The sequence below is a fragment of the Entelurus aequoreus genome, linkage group LG03, assembly GCF_033978785.1.
Source record: "Entelurus aequoreus isolate RoL-2023_Sb linkage group LG03, RoL_Eaeq_v1.1, whole genome shotgun sequence".
Taxonomy (NCBI): Eukaryota; Metazoa; Chordata; class Actinopteri; order Syngnathiformes; family Syngnathidae; genus Entelurus; species Entelurus aequoreus.
The window spans coordinates 47,595,013-47,618,370 of NC_084733.1; the positions used below are offsets into that span (position 1 = coordinate 47,595,013).

Below are 23,358 nucleotides of genomic sequence, written 5' to 3' on the forward strand. Positions count from 1 at the left end.
TGTGGGTCGCGGCCGCGGGGCCAAGTTGACCTGGCCCCTTGGGGCCTCTTACCCTCTATGGATCGTGGCCGCGGGGCCAAGTTGACCTGGCCCCTTGGGGCCTCTGGCCTTCTGTGGCTCGCGGCCGCGGGGCCAAGTTGGCCTGGCCCTTTGGGGCCTCTGGCCTTCTGTGGGTCGTGGCCGCGGGGCCAAGTTGGCCTGGCCCCTTGGGGCCTCTGACCGTCTATGGATCGTGGCCGCGGGGCCAAGTTGACCTGGCCCCCTGGGGCCTCTGACCCTCTATGGATCGTGGCCGCGGGGCCAAGTTGGCCTGGCCCCTTGGGGCCTCTGACCGTCTATGGATCATGGCCGCGGGGCCATGTTGGCCTGGCCCCTTGGGGCCTCTGGCCCTCTGTGGGTCGCGGCCGCGGGGCCAAGTTGACCTGGCCCCTTGGGGCCTCTTACCCTCTATGGATCATGGCCGCGGGGCCAAGTTGGCCTGGCCCCTTGGGGCTTAAGATTATTATTTTTGCAAAAGTAGTTTTGCTTGGGTCGCGGCCGCGGGGCCAAGTTGGCCTGGCCCCTTGGGGCCTCTGGCCCCCTGGGCCTGGGCCCGGTAGGCCCGGTCATTAATCCACCATTCTCATATGATATGAGAATAATGAAACAGAAAAGTGAATCCGAATAAGAGTAAATAAATACAATTCAAATTTATAAAATAAAAATAAAAACATAAATATGCATACACATATATATACACACACACACATATATATATATATATATATATATATATACACATACATATATATATATATATATATATATATATATATATATATATATATATATATATATATATATATATATATATATATATATATATATATATGTGTAAATATACATACATATATACATTATCATTAGACATTTATTAAAAAAATATATATATAAAAAAAGAACAATAGTGTCACAGGTCACATTGGCTTACACTTGCATCCCATCTCATAAGCTTGACAACACACTGTGTCCAATATTTTCACAAAGATAAAATGAGTCATATTTTTGGTTCATGTAATAGTTAAAACAAATTTACATTATTGCAATCAGTTGATAAAACATTGTCCTTTACAATTATAAAAGCTTTTTACAAAAATCTACTACTCTGCTTGCATGTCAGCAGACTGGGGTAATTCCTGCTGAAATCCTATGTATTGAATGAATATATATATATATATATATATATATATATATATATATATATACACACTCTCTCATGATGGGGATACTGTTATGGTTCACTAAGGGAGGTGACGGCAAACAGACACCAGAGGGCAGTACGTTCAATAATTTATTATATATATATATATATATATATATATATATATATATATATATATATATATATATATATATATATATATATATATATATATATATATATATATATATATATATATATACCTGTATATATCAGTGGCGTGCCGTCACTAGAGGCAGGGGAGGCACGGCCTCACCTGCCATCATGGAAAAAAAAAAAAGTAAAAAGAAAAAAAAATTAATTAAATTGTTATATGTATCCAGTGATAATACTAAAGTTATTTTCCATTTAACTTCACCAGTTTTAGATTATTTTTATTTTTATTTTCACATTTGCCGTTCAGATTATTTTTATTTTTATTTTCACATTTGCCGTTCAAATACTGAGAAGAGACGGTGTGGTGATCAGCAGCCAGTTGAGGCACGTCACTGATTTGTGCCTCAACATGGATTGTGCGCAATGACTCGGCTAACTGCAGTGAGACCGTATTGCTCTATAAATTATATTATACATTTCCATAGTTTAGTTAGCTGAGGTATATAATGTACAGTGTATTTTGTCAACATCTATATGTGTGTAACGTATTTCTTGTGCTGAGCGATCATAAAACTGGAGGCTCGTCTCATAACCCCGCCTCCTGGTGCCAAGCACCTCCGCCGCAGAATACACCCCTGACGGGAGCGCCGCAGCCACACCAACCAAAGCCCACACCCAAACCCTCCACGTGCAAGACCGAATCCACCCAAAAAAAGTCACTTAACAAGAAGCCAAAAAGTGCAAAAACAACAATGCTCGCGCTGCAGGAGCCGCGAACGACCGCAGGGACACAACATTAGGTACACCTGCTCTGCAGGTTCATATGTTTGTAAATCTGACTGTGATGATGCAGTTGTGCCTCACCAGACATTAACTTCACCGCACGCCACTGATATATATATATATATATATATATATATATATATATATATTCAACACATATATATAATAACAAACAATACTAATTTAATAAACTAAGGGAATGGAGTGTGAACTACATCCAAAAAGGAATGGTATAAGACTACGTGTAGAATTTAACTGAAGTGTGTATTACCAAAGTGTTGAATGAGATACGAGGAAGCCCAGGTGACAGGCAGGAGATCCGGGATACAAGCGGGGGTCCGTGGACTGAGAGGGGCGTCAAGAGGTCTGAGTCCAAAGTGGGGGTCGAGGATCGAGGGAGGCAGTCAGTGTCCAGAGGGAGATCCGGGGAAAAGTGAGACGCACAGCTCACTTTCCAGGCGAAGGAGGGTACTGCGGGGACATGGGAGAAAACAAGGGACAAGTCAAGCCACGGAGAGGAAAACAAGAATAGAGCATAAACCTTACGGTATCCATGAGAAAACTAAGTTCCCGCCCCGATCCTTGGGTCCACTGGTCTTTTATCCAGCTCGCCCTCATCAGTCCCGGGTGTGCAGATTGCCGGTGAGTGATTGCAGCTGGTGGCTGCTGCAGGGCAGAGACGCGCGCGGCGCGTCCCTGGATGTGCACACCCGTGGGCGTGTCCCGAGGTGCGCACAGACGGATGAGCGGCGTTGGCAGGAGTCTGAGCCGTAACAGTAACCCCCTCCTTATGGACAGCTCCCAGATGTCCTACAGGTCGTACCACAAAAGGCACAGGAACAAAAGTCAAGGGAGGGCGGAGGGGTGAACTGGTGTGGTGTCGCCTGCCCAAATGTCCCTGAATCCACCGGGGACGAGCCTGGTGGCGGCAGCGAGTAGAACGCCGCTGAGGCCGGCGAGGCGGGCGACCAAGGAACGGCCACCATCTTGGCCGTCGGGAAGGCAGACGCGAGTGGCGCCATGGTGCGTCTCGCCAGAAACGAGGAGGAGACGTCTGAGGCGAAGACGATGACGTCATCGGCGTGGAAGCAGCAGCAGACGACATCCTCGGCGTGGAAGCAGCAGCGGAAGTCATCGGCGTAGGAGCAGCGGACGTCAAAGCCGGAGACGAGGAGGGCACCTGAGGAGCTGGCCGAGGTGCTGAAGCCAGTGCTGCTGGCCGAGGTGCTGAAGTCGGAGGAGCAGGCCGAGGTGCTGAAGTCGGCGGAGCAGGCCGAGGTACTGAAGTCGACGCTACTGCCTGAGGGGCGAAGGTCGGCGCTGCTGACCGAGGGGCGAAGGTCGGGGCCAGCCTGGGAGCTGGTGGAAACGCGGGGGCCAGCCTGGGAGCTGGTGGAAACGCGGGGGCTATCCTGGGGACCGGTGCCAGCTCGGAGGCTAGCCTGGGGACCGGCGCCAGCTCGGAGGCTAGCCTGGGGACTGGTGCCAGCTCAGAGGCCAGCCTGGGGACTGGTGCCAGCTCGGAGGCCAGCCTGGGGACGGGTGGTGCTGGCGCCAGCTCGGAGGCCAGCCGGGGGACTGGTGGTGCTGGCGCCAGCTCGGAGGCTAGCCGAGGGGCTGGTGGTGCTGATGCCAGCTCGGAGGCTAGCCGAGGGGCTGGTGCTAGCTCGGACGCTAGCCGAGGGCTTGGTGCTAGCTCGGAGCCTAGCCGAGGGCCTGGTGCTAGCTCGGAGGCTAGCCGAGGGCCTGGTGCTAACTCTGGGGCTAGCCGAGGGGCTGGTGCCAGCTCGGGGGCTAGCCAGGGGGCTGGTGCTAGCTCGGGGGCTAGCCAGGGGGCCGGTGGCTGCGGCTGGAAAAAGTGAAACATAGGTGGAATTAGTCTGGCAGAGGGAAGCCTGTCTGGTTACAGCTGCGCCATCACACCAGCACAGCCACCAGTACTACCCCCCCCCCCCCCCCCCCTCTGAAAGCGGATGCCAGACGCTTCCTGCTGACTGAGGAACAGTCTTTAAGGGTGGGAGGAGGGTGTCCAAGCGACGAGAAAATTCTTCCATCCCTACAGCACTGCTAAACAGTCCATGAATTTGCTGAGGTGGGCTAGAAAAATTGTCCAGGGTGGATTGAAAATAAAAAACCAGAGGGGCAAAAAGAAAGGAGGAAGAAAAAAAATGTCACTAGGGGTGGAGCTAAAGTCACTGGGGGACGAGCTAAAGAAAAACTGTGCCGTCAGGTCCTTATATTTAATTTGGCGGGAACTTACTGTTATGGTTTACTAAGGGAGGTGACGGCAAACAGACACCAGAGGGCAGTATGTTCAATAATGTATTATATATATATATATATATATATATATATATATATATATATATATATATATATATATATATATATATATATATATATATTCAACACATATATATAATAACAAACAATACTAATTTAATCAACTAAGGAAATGGAGTGTGAACTACATCCAAAAAGGAATGGTATAAGACTATGTGTAGAATTTAACTGAAGTGTGTATTACCAAAGTGTTGACCGAGATACGAGGAAGTTCAGGTGGCAGGCAGGTGATCCGGGATACAAGCGGGGGTCCGTGGGGCTGAGAGGGCCGTCAAGAGGTCTGAGTCGAAAGTGGGGGTCGAGGATCGAGGGAGGCAGTCATTGTCCAGAGGGACATCCGGGGAAAAGTGAGACGCACAGCTCACTTTCCAGGCGAAGGAGGGTACTGCGGGGACACGGGAGAAAACAAGGGACAAGTCAAGCCACGGAGAGGAAAACAAGAATAGAGCATGAACCTTACGGTATCCATGAGAAAACTAAGTTCCCGCCCCGATCCTTGGGTCCACTGGTCTTTTATCCAGCTCGCCCTCATCAGTCCCAGGTGTGCAGATTGCCGGTGAGTCATTGCAGCTGGTGGCTGCTGCAGGGCAGAGACGCGCACGGCGCGTCCCTGGATGTGCACACCCGTGGGCGTGTCCCGAGGTGCGCACAGACGGATGAGCGGCGTTGGCAGGAGACTGAGCCGTAACAGATACTGTCATGATCTGCCGTTTCTTCTTTTTATTGCAGTGCCTGGTTTCTAGGTCACGGGGCGTGGTTACCTGTGCACACACCTGATTCCAATTTCCTCCTGACTACTTAAGCTCTCCAGTTCCTTCACTCAGGGCCAGTAGATTTCCTGATGTTTCACCATTCCAATTGTGCACATCTCTGCTTTGGCTCCACTCACACTTCTCATTCCCTGTGCCTCAGTCTCTGCATTGCAGTCGTAGTGTTTATTGTTATTCTCCACACCAACTTTGCGATTTCCGTTTCTCACACCTTAAGTGTGCATCATTAGTTTTTTTTCCCCATTCTTTTTGAGTGCTTTTTTGTTAATGTTCTTATTTATTTTTTCTGCTCTGCGTTGGGATCATACTCAGGCTAAGCCAATTGTGACAGAATCAGTTCCTAGTCCAGTCGTCAGTTGGGTGGAATGTGCATAAAAAAACAAACGAAAGGCTGACAACAGGGAATCTACTCTCATAGTTACTTAAAAGAGCCGTTAAAAAGACTTGATTCGTTTGCGAATGTCAGATCTCTAACATATACATGAAGGAAGGAATGGACCAGGTAGATTTTGTAACCTAGCTTAAATATTAGAACCAGAGTGGCGTCTGTTGCCTCACATAAGTGTTTATATTCTGCCATATTAGCCACCTTAAATTTCACGAAAAGCTTATAAAATATACTGCTAAAGAGCGCTGTTGTCACACTCATAGTAGGAACAAGCAGAGCAGAGAGCCTTCCGACAAAAAATTGCACTGCAAAATTTTCACAGTCATACGAAAATTGGGGTGTACGAAAACTGAGGTACCACTGTAATAGAAATGTGGTCTGACCCCATCCCCCTCATGATTAAGGTGGAGCCTTAAAAGTGATATACCACATCGCTAAAAAAGACTCATGCTCCAGGTCCAGTGGCGAGAGCTCATAGTTTACGTTGTTAAATCACAATAAAAGCCCTTTCTAATATTTATCCATCCATCCATTTTCTACCGCTTATTCCCTTCGGGGTCGCGGGGGGCGCTGGAGCCTATCTCAGCTACAATCGGGTGGAAGGCGGCGTACACCTTGGACAAGTCGCCACCTTATCGCAGTTTCTAATATTTAGGTTGACATATTGGGTGACATGAGTGCAGCAGGTGTACCTAATGTAATAACGTTATCTAGTTTAACCCCCACTATGATGACTTGTTGTGTTGTCACAGAGACTGGCTAAACTGATGGAGATGGCCTCTGAGAGACACAGCATTGAACTGAAGACTTTGGGAAGGTGCGTCTTCACCTGCAGTACATTTGGGGCATGCTGAGTTGAATTGTTTGTTAGGATTAAAGACCGCCCGTGTAGTTTTGTGTGTTGACTAGAGGTAGGATGAGATGTACCGCCTGACATTTAGCTGTTATAATGACTGAATCCCAATGGGGTTCCCTGAATAGCCTCCCGGGAGCTTATTGCATCGCATTGTGAGAGTGGTGTGTGTGCGGGTCCTCAGCTGGCATATGGTTATCTTAGGACAACTATTATCCTCAGGGTGTTTAAACAGCTGCACTCTTCTGCTGTCCACGCTGACAATATTACAGCACACTGAAGCTTTTCTTTCACTCAGAAGAAAAGGTCAGGTCAGCAACACATAGCCATGCCACAGTGGTTTGAAGGCAAAAGGTTGTTTATGAGGTAATTTTTCATTTAAAAAAAGTAATCCTTTCTCCTTGGCTTGTTTGCAGTGAAATCAAAAAGAAGACAAAATCAGAGAACGCCAAGTGAGTTCAGTCTTTTTCTTACTTCCATCATCAGTGTCTTGTCCAGAATCCATCCATCCATCCATCCATTTTCTACCGCTTATTCCCTTCGGGGTCGCGGGAGGTGCCGGAGCCTATCTCGGCTACAATCGGGCGGAAGGCAGGGTACACCCTGGACAAGTCGCCACCTCATCACAGGGCCAACACAGATAGACAGACAACATTCACACTAACATTCACACACTAGGGCCAATTTAGTGTTGCCAATCAACCTATCCCCAGGTGCATGTCTTTGGAGGTGGGAGGAAGCCGGAGTACCCGGAGGGAACCCACGCAGTCACGGGGAGACCATGCAAACTCCACACAGAAAGATCCCGATGCCGGGATTGAACTCACGACTATTCAGGACCTTCGTATTGTGAGGCAGACGCACTAACCCCTCTGCCACCGTGCTGCCCTCTTGTCCAGAATGGAAAAAAGAAATTGGTGTATGAATATTAAACTGTAACTTTAAACATGTCACAATAATTGTCCTTTTAGGCTTAAAAAAGCAGCAGATATGGAGCTGTTGGATGGATCTGATATGTCGGAACGTGTGGTAAGTGAAAGTAGATGAAACTAGTGGTTTTATAAAAATTTCACAGTTCTAAAAAATAACACATTTCCACACCTATCATTTAGTTACTCAACTGCAGAAAGCGCTAGGTACAAATGGAAACGCAATTTGTCGGGTATTCCACTTAATTGGTGCCATTTGCATCCCTAAGAAATCTAATGTATAAATATGTTTCACTGCAGAGAATGATCAGCCAATTTTTGTGATAACTGCAAAACAAGAAAATATAGATTAACAGGAGCAGATTCAGGCTTGTATTCTTCTTATCACAAAATGTGTTCTTCTTACAACAGCACTAGAATAATTACGATTGTAACAACAAAATTATTTAGCTATATTTGTACAGTGTACCTATATCATTTACAAAAACCACAGTATACCTTTTACTTTATGAACAAATGCAGAAATTGTGTGTTATATTGCTTGTAGCTATTCTTTATCATTACTGATGTATTTGATCTATTATTGTTGTATCTTATTTATTATAATATATATATATACTATATATTAGGGGTGTGGGAAAAAATCGATTCAAATTCGAATCGCGATTCTCACGTTCTGCGATTCAGAATCGATTCTCATTTTTAAAGAATCGATTTTTTTTTTTTATTAATTTTTTTTATTTATTCATTTTTTCTAATTAATTAATCCAACAAAACAATACACAGCAATACCATAACAATGCAATCCAATTCCAAAACCAAACCCGACCCAGCAACACTCAGAACTGCAATAAACAGAGCAATTGAGAGGAGACACAAACACAAGTCGACACAGAACAAACCAAAAGTAGTGAAACAAAAATGAATATTATCCACAACAGTATCAATATTAGTTACAATTTCAACATAGCAGTGATTAAAAATCCGTCATTGACATTATCATTAGACATTTATAAAAAAAAACAAAAAAAAAACAATAGTGTCACAGTGGCTTACACTTGCATCGCATCTCATAAGCTTGACAACACACTGTGTCCAATATTTTCACAAAGATAAAATAAGTCATATTTTTGGTTCATTTAATAGTTAAAACAAATTTACATTATTGCAATCAGTTGATAAAACATTGTCCTTTACAATTATAAAAGCTTTTTACAAAAATCTACTACTCTGCTTGCATGTCAGCAGACTGGCGTAGATCCTGCTGAAATCCTATGTATTGAATGAATAGAGAATCCTTTTGAATCTTGGCAAAAATCTTAGCCACACGATTATCAAATGTATTAGGAAAATTAATTCATACTGACCAAACTGGCTTCATGGAAGGTCGACAATCTTCAGACAATACAAGGAAATTGTTTAATGTTATTTACTATGCCAGAAGTCTCCCTTATCCCACAGCAGTATGTACTGTTGATGCGGAGAAGGCATTCGACCGCATAAACTGGTCATTTATGTTTTGCACATTACGTAAATTTGGATTTGGAGATAATTTTATACAATGGATTAAGATGCTTTAAACAAGGCCCATGGCATCAGTGAAAACCAATAATCATATTTCAGAACCTTTTTCGTTAAAAAGAGGAGTAAAACAGGGATGTCCTGCATCTGGATTATTATTTAATTTGGTTATTGAACGCAAAGTGCTGCACGCTGCGCCTCCCCCGTCAGGAGCGGCAAGAGCCGCACCCCCCACTCTTCCTCCGGCCACGCACATGCTCTCGCCGTGACCGCAAAAATGTCCAAAAAGGCATGGGGGTCCTCTTCCTCCCCCATGCGGTGTATGGTGACGGCCGTCGGTGTTGGCCGTGCCCCGCCCATTTGGTCCGCCAACGCCCGCAGGACCTAGCACTGTTGGCGGCTGCTCGCTGCCACCTCTGCGAGCACGCCTGCGAGAGCCGTCAGGGGGTCGACTTTCCCCGCCTCCGGTGGTCCAGCCAAATTGGGCGCCAAATTGTGGAGGTCTTGCTCCTCAGGGTTCCATAGACCACCAATGACGGACATGACAGCCGTGTTCATCTTTGCGAACAATGATTTATTTTGCAATAAGTTGTGCTTTTCAGCCATGTTAAAGTTTCTCTCGCTCGTTCTCCACCATCAACAAACCCCTCTCCTTCTCGACTGCTGCCTTTAAAGGCCTACTGACATTTTTTTTTTTTTATTCAAACGGGGATAGTACATCCATTCTATGTGTCATACTTGATCATTTCGCGATATTGCCATATTTTTGCTGAAAGGATTAAGTAGAGAACATCGACGATAAAGTTTGCAACTTTTGGTCGCTGATAAAAAAGCCTTGCCTGTACCGGAAGTAGCGTGACGTCGCAGGTTGAAGGGCTCCTCACATTTTTCCCCATTGTTTACACCAGCAGCGAGAGCGATTCGGACCGAGAAAGCGACGATTACCCCATTAATTTGAGCGAGGATGAAAGATTTGTGGATGAGGAATGTGAGAGTGAAGGACTAGAGTGCAGTGCAGGACGTATCTTTTTTCGCTCTGACCGTAACTTAGGTAAAAGGGCTCATTGGATTCCACACTTTCTCCTTTTTCTATTGTGGATCACGGATTTGTATTTTAAACCACCTCGGATACTATATCCTCTTGAAAATGAGAGTCGAGAACGCAAAATGGACATTCACAGTGACTTTTATCTCCACGACAATACATCGGTGAAGCACTTTAGCTACGGAGCTAACGTGATAGCATCGTGCTTAAATGTAGATAGAAACAAAATAAATAAGCCCCTGACTGGAAGGATAGACAGAAGATCAACAATACTACTATCAGGAGACACCGAATCAAACACTGGACCTGTAACTACACAGTTAATGCTGTGCCGCCTGTCGAAGCCTAGCAATGCTGTTGCTAACGACGCCATTGAAGCTAACTTAGCTACGGGACCTCGTCAGAGCTATGATAAAAACATTAGCGCTCCACCTACGGCAGCCCTCATCTGCTCATCAACACCCGTGCTCACCTGCGTTCCAGCGATCGACGGCGCAACGAAGGACTTCCCCCGATCATCGATGCGGTCGGCGGCTAGCGTCGGATAGCGCGTCTGCTATTCAACTCAAAGTCCTCCTGGTTGTGTTGCTGCAGCCAGCCGCTAATACACCGATCCCACCTACAGCTTTCTTCTTTGCAGTCTCCATTGTTCATTAAACAAATTGCAAAAGATTCACCAACACAGATGTCCAGAATACTGTGGAATTTTGCGATGAAAACAGAGCTGTTTGTATTGTGATACAAAGTGTCCGATGACTTCCGTTTCAACCATTGACGTCACGCGCAAATGTCACCATACATAGACGTTTTCAACCAGAAGTTCCCCAGGAAATTTAAAATTGCACTTTATAAGTTAACCCGGCCGTATTGGCATGTGTTGCAATGTTAAGATTTCATCATTGATGTATAAACTATCAGACTGCGTGGTCGGTAGTAGTGGGTTTCAGTAGGCCTTTAACAGAGCGACAGGTGATCAGACAAACACTCACAGCTGTGTCATCTACGCACTTGTCACTAATCTCGAAGCCGGTCCTGACACACCCCGCTTCCTGCAGGTCCGCAGGCCACGCCCCCCCCCCCCCCCCCCCCCCCCCACAAGCTCTTAATCACAAGTGCCTCAAATGTCTGTTTTTTGAACAGGCTAATATTGGCCGATGGATTATTGGATTACTAGGATGACAGTTGATGAAGTGCGATAGCTGCGGTCGTGAGTTAAGTGCATTCACTTAAAACTGATAGTAACTCTTATTAGTGTGCTTGACATTGACGGACTTTTGATCAACAAATGTTGTGTTACAAACTTTTGTGTGGTGTTGCTTTTTTATTTGTGATTATTCCAAACTGATTATCATATCCTATTCGTCTCTTTTCTTGTCATGCATAGCAGCGGCACCTGAAGTGAATATGACAGCGTGTCATAATTAGGACAGTCAGCTGGATAAATAATTAAACAATAGCGGTATCATTTGTACTGAACCGACCCAATTAGGACCTGGTGCCAAATCATACCGCTACTTGGTCTACATCCCTACCTAAGAGGAAATCACAATTCATAACTGTAGAGGTCGCATTTTGTGTGTGTTAGGGACAGCACTAATATAGAGTGTGTGTGTGTGTGTGTGTGTGTGTGTGTGTGTGTGTGTGTGTGTGTGTGTGTGTGTGTGTGTGTGTGTGTGTGTGTGTGTGTGTGTGTGTGTGTGTGTGTGTGTGTGTGTGTGTGTGTGTAACATACATATTTATCCATCTCTGACAATCGTAACTATGGTAACAACAAGACAGTGAGTCATGTGATTTGAAGAAAACATTAAAAAAAAAACCTTGGCATGTTATCCTGACACACATCTGCAAACATGTTCTCAGGCACCCACGTGTTACTCAGTGACACACACACACACTCTCACACACGACACACACACACACACACACACACACACACACACACACACACACACACACACACACACACACACACACACACACACACTCACACACACACACACACACACACACACACACACACACACACACACACACACACACACACACACACACACACACACACACACACACACACACACACACACACACACACACATACAGGCTTTCTGATGATTGGCCAGGCTGGTCCATGACTCAGAAGCTGTTTACTGGAAGAGGGCTGATCCACGTGTGGTCTATGACTCACCCAGCTCTCCTCTGTTGGCTGATCAACATTCAGACCTGTAGTATTCCAGGTAAAGATTGAGCAGATCTTGTTCCGTCTTTATTTTTTTTTTGTACTCAGTGCCTCTCTCATCCACTCCAGTCATCCTCACTTCCACTCATTAGGGCCACGCAGCAGCTGATTCTGTCCCACTGAATCAGCATCGGCCCATTAATTACACCAATAACATGTTTAATCAGCTGTTGTCTTGCTGTGTGCAATTAGGACTACTACGCCTCGGTTTTAGAAAGACAGGCCGGCAGAGAAGCTCACTCTGTGTATTGATTGTCATGTTCTGGTTTCATCCCACGGGCACACTCCTGTCCAGATGACACACTCATATATAGAGTGAGACAGCTACATGAGAAGATGAACTGCTTGGAAGCTAAAAGTCGATGGTGTTTTTGACATGTTGTGTTGTCTTTAACAGCCTTGCGATTACAGCACCCAGCAAGAGACTCTGATGGCGAAACAGGCGGCGACACTGGAGGAGATCAAGGCTCTGACGACTCAGGTACACCAGGGATAGTCAACTAAATTGTTTTAGGGGTCGAGCGGACTTCTCCCTTCACTTTTAGTCTTATTTTTGTATATTCCGGAGAACTGGTGTCCTCTCCTGTAGACATTTGATTTTGGTCTATTCATTATGTCGGAGTTACAGGAGCGCTCTCCTGATTTTAAAGATCCCCTGCAAATATGTGAGTCAGTTACGAGTTTTTTTTAACTAAACTCACGGGTCACAAAAATGATGAAAAAGAGAGGACCTAAGATGGAACCTTAAGGAACACTACTAATATAACCAAATAAGTTGAACAAATGACTACTGACTGCATCCTAAGTAAATAAGCTACAGCAACACCTTACTTACATAAATTATACTATGTAACTGCACCAATAGAGACGACTTAAAGGCCTACTGAAATGAAATGTTCTTATTTAAACGGGGATAGCAGATCCATTCTATGTGTCATACTTGATCATTTTGCGATATTGCCATATTTTTGCTGAAAGGATTTAGTAGAGAACATCGACGATAAAGTTCGCAACTTTTGGTCGCTGATAAAAAAAGCCTTGCCTGTACCGGAAGTAGCGGCACGTCGCAGGTTGAAGGGCTCCTCACATTTGCACATTGTTTACAATGCAGCGAGAGCGATTCGGACCGAGAAAGCGACGATTACCCCATTAATTTGAGCCAGGATGAAAGATTTGTGAAAGAGGAACGTGAGAGTGAAGGATTAGAGCGCCGTGCAGGACGCCAGGATGCAGGGCCAGCCCGTGGCATAGGCCGTATAGGCAAATGCTAAGGGTGCCGTCCATCAGGGGGCGCCATGCCAGTGCCACAAATGTTGGAGGAAAAAAATAAAAAAGTTGGCACTATTATTTCTAAATACATAAAATAATCCCACGTTAATTAAAATGCAAAGTAAAGCCTATTTAATAGAAATATTATTTGTTACAACATTACGCCCCCCCTACCCCCGCACGGTGGGCCCCCTCCCTTCCCGTATCATGACTCTTTTTGGACGTCACCAAATAAAAAAATCAACACGAGATGTCAAAACGGCCAAAACTGTCAGGTGCCCAGGGAAGAAAAAAGAGAAAAGAAGAGGAGGAGAAATGAGAAAAAGACAGAGGTAGCAGGTAGGTAACGTTAGCCTGCATGAAATTATTTGTCTGTTACAGAATGTGATAGTAACCTTTAGCATTAAGCTAATGTTACATGATTCGGCAATTGCTAATCAATAAATAGCTAGTTCTGTTTTAACGTCGGGTTAATATTGTGGAGGGGGCTAAATTGTTATGGAAAATAATAATGTAACGTTAGGTAATTACAGTACTCCCTGGTGTACAGTAATTTGTAAGTCATTCTAGTTAATGCAATATTAAAAAGCACAAATAGAGAACTCTGTTGGATCCCCTTTTTTTGTAATATAGTTGTTAAAGTCATACTGGTTTGATATCTTGTTTTGTGCAGTGCCTTATTTATATTGTATTTTTAATTTATTTTATGCAACTTGTTGACACGTTTTATTTTGTGTTTATGTATGTAAAAAATACTGTATTTCATGTATTCATTTTTAATTTTTTGTATTCATTTATTTATCCATAGTTTTTTTTATCTTGTTAACAATTCTGATTGTTAATTTGCTTTCTTTAAGTAAAAAAAAAGGTCAAAGACAAAGCTATTCGGTTTTTTGTGAGTATATACACTTCACTGCCGATGTGGGAGGGCGCCACCTAAAATCTTGCCTAGGGCGCCAGATTGGTTAGGGCCGGGCCTGCCAGGATGTATCTTTTTTCACTCTGACCGTAACTTAGGTAAAAGGGCTCATTGGATTCCACACTCTCTCCTTTTTCTATTGTGGATCACGGATTTGTATTTTAAACCACCTCGCATACTATATCCTCTTGAAAATGAGAGTCGAGAACGCGAAATGGACATTCACAGTGACTTTTATCTCCACAACAATACATCGGCGAAGCACTTTAGCTACGGAGCTAACGTGATAGCATCGTGCTTAAATGCAGATAGAAACAAAATAAATAAGCCCCTGACTGGAAGGATAGACAGAAGATCAACAATACTACTAAACTCTGGACGTGTAACCACACGGTTAATGCTGTACCGCCTGGCGAAGACTAGCAATGCTGTTGCTAACGACGCCATTCAAGCTAACTTAGCTACGGGACCTCGACAGAGCTATGCTAAAAACATTAGCTATCCACCTACGCCAGCTCTCATCTGCTCATCACGACCCGTGCTCACCTGCGTTCCAGCGATCGACGGCGCGACGAAGGACTTCACCCGATCATCGATGCGGTCGGCGGCCCGGAGACGGAGGAAGTCAAGGTGAGGACAGCGGCGCGGCGGCGGGCGTTGTCGCTTTCGACGACACCCCGGGCGCCATCAGAGTCGGCAAGAAACATATATTTCCCCAAAGTTACGTACGTGACATGCACATAGCGCCACGCACGTACGGGCAAGCGATCAAATGTTTGGAAGAACGCTGCGTACTCACGGTAGCGCGTCTGCTATCCAACTCAAAGTCCTCCTGGTTGTGTTGCTGTAGCCAGCCGCTAATACACCGATCCCACCTACAGCTTTCTTCTTTGCAGTCTCCATTGTTAATTGAACAAATTGCAAAAGTTTCACCAACACAGATGCCCAGAATACTGTGGAATTTTGCGATGAAAAACAGAGCTGTTTGTATTGGGATACAATGGTGTCCTAATACTTCAGCTTCAACCCTTGACGTCACGCGCAAACGTCATCATACATAGACGTTTTCAGCCGGGAGTTTCCCGGGAAATTTAAAATTGCACTTTATAAGTTAACCCGACCGTATTGGCATGTGTTGCAATGTTAAGATTCCATCATTGATATATAAACTATCAGACTGCGTGGTCGGTAGTAGTGGGTTTCAGTAGGCCTTTAAAAGGTGCCTTGAGAAACGCCTCACGTTTGGACCCGAGTGTTCAATGTTTGTTAGTGTTCAGATCTCCCCTTCTAAAAGGCGAAGTCCTCCCAGGTGTTTTTGTTCTACTGGCTTGTCTGAATAAGCCAAACAAACTAGAATTTAAGAATTTATTCTACAAATGAAGTACAAGCAATAGCAATACTAGTGCTGGAGAGAAGACTTTGCTATACAAAGTCTGGCGCGTTCTCTCTCGATTGTCTCTTTCACCATCTGCTTTTGTCCTCCTTGCTATCCCTCCTTGGCAGAGTTGTTTGAGTTTTGTCCAATGAAACCATAAGTTAACCTGAGCGTGTGTTTTGGACACACACATTTGTCCACTCTGACTTCTTCTCGTTCCTGTCACCTTGTCTCACCATCAAAAACAAATAAGATACTATGGACAACACGCGCTAAACAGTGTGTGCAATCCATAAAATAGCGTGTACTATAGTAGCCGGGTTGCATTTGTTTTACTAACACTGCGTGCACAACTGCAAAGCAGTGCAGACCGCCTTCTTTAAATGAGGATTTTGTGTGTACCAACCTGCCGCGTTTTGCTATATTTTCAAACATGCAGGAGATATGTATCACTTGATATGGCTATTTTTTAAGCAGTCGTGGACTGCATCTACATTGACACCACTTTTTTTTTTTCCGCCCGAAGGTGCACTCATGGGAGGGGTGGCTGCCGCTGAAGACGCAAAAAAATTCACACTCAAATTTACGTTGTTTCTTTTATAGAATAAATCTTTTAATAATATATATTATATATGGGGGAAAAAAGAACGAACATCATTAAAGATATACAAAAGGACACTAAAACGCATCAATCAAATTTATTTAAACCAGCCCCTTAGATCCTGTTGCAGCTACAAATTTATACAATTATGTTGCTGAATAGACAATATTTGTAAGATTTTTTATTTCTGACCATCCAAAATGTTGACACACACACACACACAGAGGATTTTCCTCTGTCGATCATTTTGTCTTTGCAGCGTGAGCACTGATCCTGCAGCCGTGTGTGGGACTGTCAGTTTGCACGTCCTTCTGACACGTGCTAAATAAAACACAAAATAGTGATTGCAAAATAGTGAAAATTGTTGATGAATCACACTGCGCATGCTAAAGGGTGGAGGACAGAGTAAAACAACTTGCACTAAGCCTAGTCTATAAAATCCGCTACACCTCCCTGATACCGAAGTACATGTCAAACTACTTCCTTAACGTAAATGACCGCCATAACCACAACCACCAGGGGGAGCTCCACTAACCACGTTAAACCCAGATTCCGATCTAACAAAGGTCTTAACTCATTCTCTTTCTATGCCACATCAATGTGGAATGCACTCCCAACAGGTATAAAAGAAAGGGCATCTCTATCCTCCTTCAAAACCGCAATAAAAGTACACCTCCAGGCAGCTACAACCCTAAACTAACACCCTTCCCGGATTGTTAATAATCAAATGTACACAATCAAATGCAGATACTTTTTCTTATGCCTTCTGATCTCTCTTCTCTCTCTCTCTCTCTCTCTCTCTCTCGCTCTCTCTCTCTCTCTCTCTCTCTCTCTCTCTCTCTCTCTCTCTCTCTCTCTCTCTCTCTCTCTCTATGTCCACTACTTTCTGTACATATCCTACCAAGTCAGACCTACACTGTTCCAATATCCATTTCTCTGATGATGCAATTGTTGATGACTGATGATAACAACCAAACCTAACACCCCACCCCCACACCCCCACCCCCCCCCCCCCCCCACACACACACACACACACCCCGGATTGTAAATAATGTAAATAATTAAATGTGATTATCTTGTGTGATGACTGTATTATGATGATAGTATATATCTGATAGCAGAGGTGTGGACTCGAGTCACATGACTTGGACTCGAGTCAGACTCGAGTCATGAATTTGATGACTTTAGACTCGACTTGACAAAATGTAAAGAGACTTGCAACTCGACTTAGACTTTAACATCAATGACTTGTGACTTCACTTGGACTTGAGCCTTTTGACTTGACATGACTTGCTACTTTCCGCAAAACCTAAAGCTTAAAAAGTTATTTGGGAGCGCTCCGTAGCTTTCATTTTGTACATGTCTGTCTATCAGTGTGTGTGCTGCGTGTCAGCGTGTGTGCTCTCGGTACAACAGCCAATCAAATTAGATCTACATTGTTTTCATCACACAGCATTCAGCCAATCAAATTGCAGGACAACCAATGAACAAGAGTTGTCAAACAACGCGGCAGTGAGAAAGATTTATATCAAAGTTGGTTTCGTTCGGGTATAAAAACTACGACTTGGTCAACAAAAAACGAATTGCCGTATGCAAATCACGCAGTTCGAATATTACAGACGGAGACGCAACAACTTCAACAAGATGCACAAAGAAGGGTAAGTTTTGAATGTAAGATAATGTTTATTGGCTAAGTAACATGACTTTTATTTGCTTTGTAGTTAAATCAGTGAGGCTGTAAACTCACTGCTAACGTCATAACCATAGACATCTTATAAGTAGACGCAGCATCGAGCGCTACTGCTTACTGGCGCAGACGAGACGCGGGGCCGCCATCTTGGAGTGGTGATCCGCTCCACTCAGTGCAATTCATTTGGCAGAGGCAATGAACTGTCAGCGCATTTAATTCATTTTACCTCACTGAATACCACTCATTTTCACGCGCTTTTTTGTCATACGTGTAGCTATGATAACGGACACATGTTTTATTATTCATAGTTTGCTTAACAGTAATATAATATTCTTATATGCTATAAGTGACCAGACGTCCGAGATCAAAACTGGGAATATAATCCCAGAGAAGGGGGAAAAAAACGGTCAGCTATTTTTAAGTTGAAGAAACAATATAATTAGGTTATATATACATGCGTATATCCTACATAAACAATGTATGAATACATTAAATATCTATATATCTTATAGACCGTATCTCTGTTGCTGCAGCAGCAGAGAGTTTATTCTGTCTTGACACTTTGTATTGATATTTTGTATTACATTCTTCCCTTAAATGATCATGTTTACAGTGATTGTTTTATATGTATTTTTTTATGTATGTCGCTTTGGATAAAAGCGTCTGCCAAATACTTAAACATATATAAACACCTGAAAGTCTAAAACCACCAATCTGTTTCACTGGATTCAGAATAAAACCAAATGCTGTCTTACCCAACAACGTTAGTATTTGAATATCGTTACTTGAAGACTTATTCCTGGTTACAATTATACTGTTAAGAAAGTATTGTCTTATATTTTGCCTAAAATGAGAATGCATCATAATCAGTGGCGGCTGGTGAATTTTGTTTTAGGTGGGGCTGAAAGTTTGTAAACCAAACCCCTGTAGGGGCGTCATCCTCCCCCAGAAGATTTATTTGTGATTTTCACATACAAATATTGAAGATCTTTGCTCTTTCTCAACTCTGTGGTAATGTTATTTTCATAAAATACAACCAATAGTACATTAATGTTAAATCTTACTTGTAAAAAGTAATCCCCCGATTCCTATTTTCAACAGTCCGCTCATTTGAGTAGGAAAACGCTGAACACCCGCCCGGCATCTTTGTTTTCTACTTGTCAACTGTCAGTTTAGGCTGCTTGCCGGCTCCTCATCACCACTTCAAGATGCAATTTGCTCGCGTCACAGCAACCAATACTGCGTCTACTTATAAGATGTCTATGGTTATAACATAATTTCAAACACGGAAATATGTTGCGTCCACTGCAGTTTGCTACCTTATTCATACTTTTTGTCAAGTGATTTTTTTAAGCAGGGTTGCATGAGGTACCTATACTTAACGTTACGTTAGTCAATGTATCACACACAGTAACATAACGTTAGACGGCGGTCAGCAGCACCACGTATTTTAGCCACCTACAAAAAGACAAACATAGTCAAATAAAGGTCAGTTAAAATGTATTAAGAATATGTGTACATATTGCATAGGGCCCTGACATCTAAAAAGTACAACTCTGTTCATTGTTATGTTCATGTATTTGTTATGTTTTTCATGTGTACACACACATAAACACACATACAGTATGAGATGAGATCAATGAGATAAGGTAAGAACAGAATAGAAACTGCTGTGGAACTAGTTACAATGCAATATGCCATGGAAATACAATGTTAACACTTTGGTACAAATAAGTACAGTTGCACTTGTTTTTGCAAATGTGTTTATTCTGTAAAGGAATGAGTTAAATGTTTAAAATTGTTTAAACTATTAAAATGACTGGTTAATAGTGCTATTATGAATTGCAATGTCAGTACTATTTTTTTTCCTGCTATTTCAAATGCACTTGTTTTAATAAATAAATACAGCGGTTTAAAAGCATACACAATCTGTGTAAAAATATTAGTCTGTGGTTAAAGGGACTTGAAAGGACTCGAAACTCAAAATGCAGGACTTGTGACTTGACTTGAGACTTTCCAGTCTTGACTTTGGACTTGACTCGGGACTTGCCTATCTTGACTCGGGACTTGACTCGAGACTTGAGGGCAAAGACTTGAGACTTACTTGTGACTTGCAAAGCAATGACTTGGTCCCACCTCTGTCTGATAGTATATATCTGTATCATGAATCAATTTAAGTGGACCCCGACTTAAACAAGTTGAGAAAACGTATTCGGGTTTTACCATTTAGTGGTCAATTGTACGGAATATGTACTTCACTGTGCAACCTACTAATAAAAGTCTCAATCAATCAATCAATCAAATAATTATATTTGCATCTTCTCCTCCCATTATTGTGGGTGTTTTGACGATCAGCATATATATTTTGCATTTTAATAAAGACAGACACAAAATGGATTATACGCCTTATTCTGCTCACTTAACAGACACAATCCACTTTGCACACGCTTATTAGATCAGATTTGCGTGTACTATCAAGTTTGCACATGTTTTAGTACACGCAAACCTTTAGTACAGTAAATCAGGTCTTATGTGTGTGTATTTGAAACAAAGTGAATAGAGGGTGAGACTACCTGTGCATTCCACTTTGCTTTAAGGTGGAAAATATTCCCCTAACTATAGCAAGGTTAAAATGTCAATGCAAGGATCTATTAATGTGTTTACAGTGGTCCAGGTTTCTCTATATAACAGGAGCACTCTAGTGTTTTTGCTGCAAAATGTTTGTATGGTGTTATTCCAAGCCTGACAGTTGAATAGCTCTGAGGTACACGCTGACCCGCTTTTGCCTTTTTTAGCACAGCATTTGGAAATGTTGCATTTTCCTTCACACAATAAAAAGCCCACACATCTAAAACCACATTGCGTGGGGCGGCTTTTTCTTATTCCAACGACACTGTGAGATTTGAACTTTCACAATGCAACCCACTGACATAAATGCATATTCACAATATAAACTAGGCCATCAATTACAAGTAGGGTGATGTGGGGTCATGTGTGTGGTTGCTGCAATGTGACGCATCAGGTTTGAGTGATTGAGAAAGTATAGGCTTGAACGATGTCAGAGCTTTGTTTTGAATTGTGTATCTTTTGTTAAACAGCAAGCATTGGGTGGTTTTAGACAATGAGGTGTGAAGGCCAGATGGACACTTGTACTGGTTTAGAACAATTCAAATGAGACTGAAGAGATAAACTTCACAAATAGTAATCCTAAGGGTATACTGTATTCTACACTTATACAGTACGGCTGTACCTCATTGTGCTAATTATTAGTGTGAACGACTTGTGCCGTCGTGTGGGTTCTCAGGACCATCAAGGAAGGACATTGTCACGAGCAGGGTTGATTTTGTTTTATTATTTCAATAAACCTTAGTGTCGGTCGCTTTTCAGCTCCGGCTCCACCTGTTCGCTCCTCCGCTTATGCTTTTCAGCCTTCCGCGTCGTCGTCTCCCTCTTGCTATCTGCCTCTCGCGCTCAGCATCCGCTTCTCGCTCAGCTGCGTGTCTTGCTGCTGGCTCTCTCTCCTTTCCGTTCAGCCTTTCACGTCGTCTTCGTCTCGCTCTCGGTCGCTTCAGCTCTGCATCCACTGCTGGCTCTCCAACTCTCTCTCTGTCTCTCTCGGCTGTCACACTTTTATACACAGAGAGGGGATTACCTGATTGTGTCCAGCTGCCCAATCCACGCACCTGCAGTCCATTTGGACGCGGGTCCGCCGGCCACGCCTCCTCGCCGCCATCTTGGAGCGGGCTCCGGTGTGCCTTGCCTCATTGTCGGACTGCCGGCCCCGCCTCCCCACAATTAGATACCATGTTTATATTGAAAGCAGGATTAATGAAGCGCTTTTCTGATTCAGATGAGATTAGATATGATCTGAGGCGGTCCTGGCTATATTTACGCCCTGGACGAGTATTTATTTTCACCCTGTTTACAACTGGCAATAACATTAACAACAGGTGTGAAGTGCAATCTAAAACTTGACTTGTCTAGCATTCTTTGATGAAAATCATAAATTATATCGTTATACGAAATCTGTTGTGACACAGGGGTTAGTGCATGTGCCTCACAATTAGGGTTGGGTATCGAGTATCGAGTATCGATTGGAACCGGGACTAACTTTCCGATTCTCCCGGAATCGTTCAAAAGTTGAAATTTCGATTCCTAGTTTCGATATCCAGTCTGCCGACCGGAAAAAAAGAATCTGTCCGCCGACCGGAAGAAGAAGCCGCTGAACACCAACGAAGAAGCGCCCACCGCCGGAAGTGTTAGCCTAGCCGAGCCTATGTAGCCGAGCGAGTCAGTCAAGCATGGATAGCGGGCGTCGGCGGTCGAAAGTGTGGCTTTATTTTACTAAAAAAAATGAAATATCGGCGAAATATAACACGTGCGACAGGACTGTTTCGTGCTTAGGAGGGTGCACGTCGAACATGATGAAGCACCTCCGAGTTGATGAAGTACAAATATATGCATGTCCCGTCTTCGACGCGCTGCGCCGACCGTCCTCCTCCTGCTGTCAGATCTCGCTTTCTTCTATTTATGCCTTCAAGCTTCTTCCACACCCAGCGAACGTGTATTTTCCACAGCAGGAGACACTATCTGTCCAGAACGCTCACGCATCCTGCCTGAGAAGGCGGATATGGTCATTTTCCTAAACAAGAACTGTCTCTGATTTTATACTGTACCTGCTGCTAATCTGGACTGGGTTTTGCAAGTTGTTTCTTATCGTTTATTTGCTTTTCTGCACCAGGTTAGCCCATCAGTGGGAGCACGGTAACATGTTTAAGTACCTGCAGCATCATACACTTGTGTGTGTAAATGTGTTTTCATGAGGTTTCCTGCGGCATCATACACTTATGTGTAAATGTGTTTTCATGAGGTTTTCAAAAATAAAGCTCTCTTGAGGAAAGTGTACCCCTGTGAAAATGTATTTATAATATTTATATTCAAGTTCATAGATTTGATATTTATATTCTAGTTGAAAACAGCCCTGTGAGGAATTTATAGTAAAGTTCATAAAAAGTTAATAGAATTAAAATTGATGGAGAATGTCAGACTATTTCATTCAGAAAGACTGTATGTAGGTTAGCTAGCTCATTTAAAATATCCAAAGCTTTTTTTTGACCCTGCCTCTTAAAAGAATCGGAATCGAGAATCGCCAGGAATCGGAATCGAAACAAAGAATCGGAATCGGAATTGTTCGAATTCAAACGATACCCAACCCTACTCACAATACGAAGGTCCTCAGTTCAATCCCGGGCTCGGGGTCTTTCTTTGTGGAGTTTGCATGTTCTCCCCGTGACTGCGTG

The 23,358-nt window shown here is 43.5% G+C and overlaps 1 protein-coding gene across 1 annotated transcript in view; it reads left to right on the top strand.

The window, feature by feature from the left end:
• Positions 1–23,358, top strand: part of plcb2 (phospholipase C, beta 2) — a 107,668-nt gene that overhangs the window by 60,566 nt on the left and 23,744 nt on the right. Inside the window, exons 27-29 of the mRNA XM_062041976.1 lie at positions 6,373–6,437; positions 6,890–6,925; positions 12,602–12,685. Coding sequence (XP_061897960.1) covers positions 6,373–6,437; positions 6,890–6,925; positions 12,602–12,635 — 135 coding nt within the window. The 3' untranslated portion in view covers positions 12,636–12,685. The remainder of the gene's footprint in view (positions 1–6,372; positions 6,438–6,889; positions 6,926–12,601; positions 12,686–23,358) is intronic.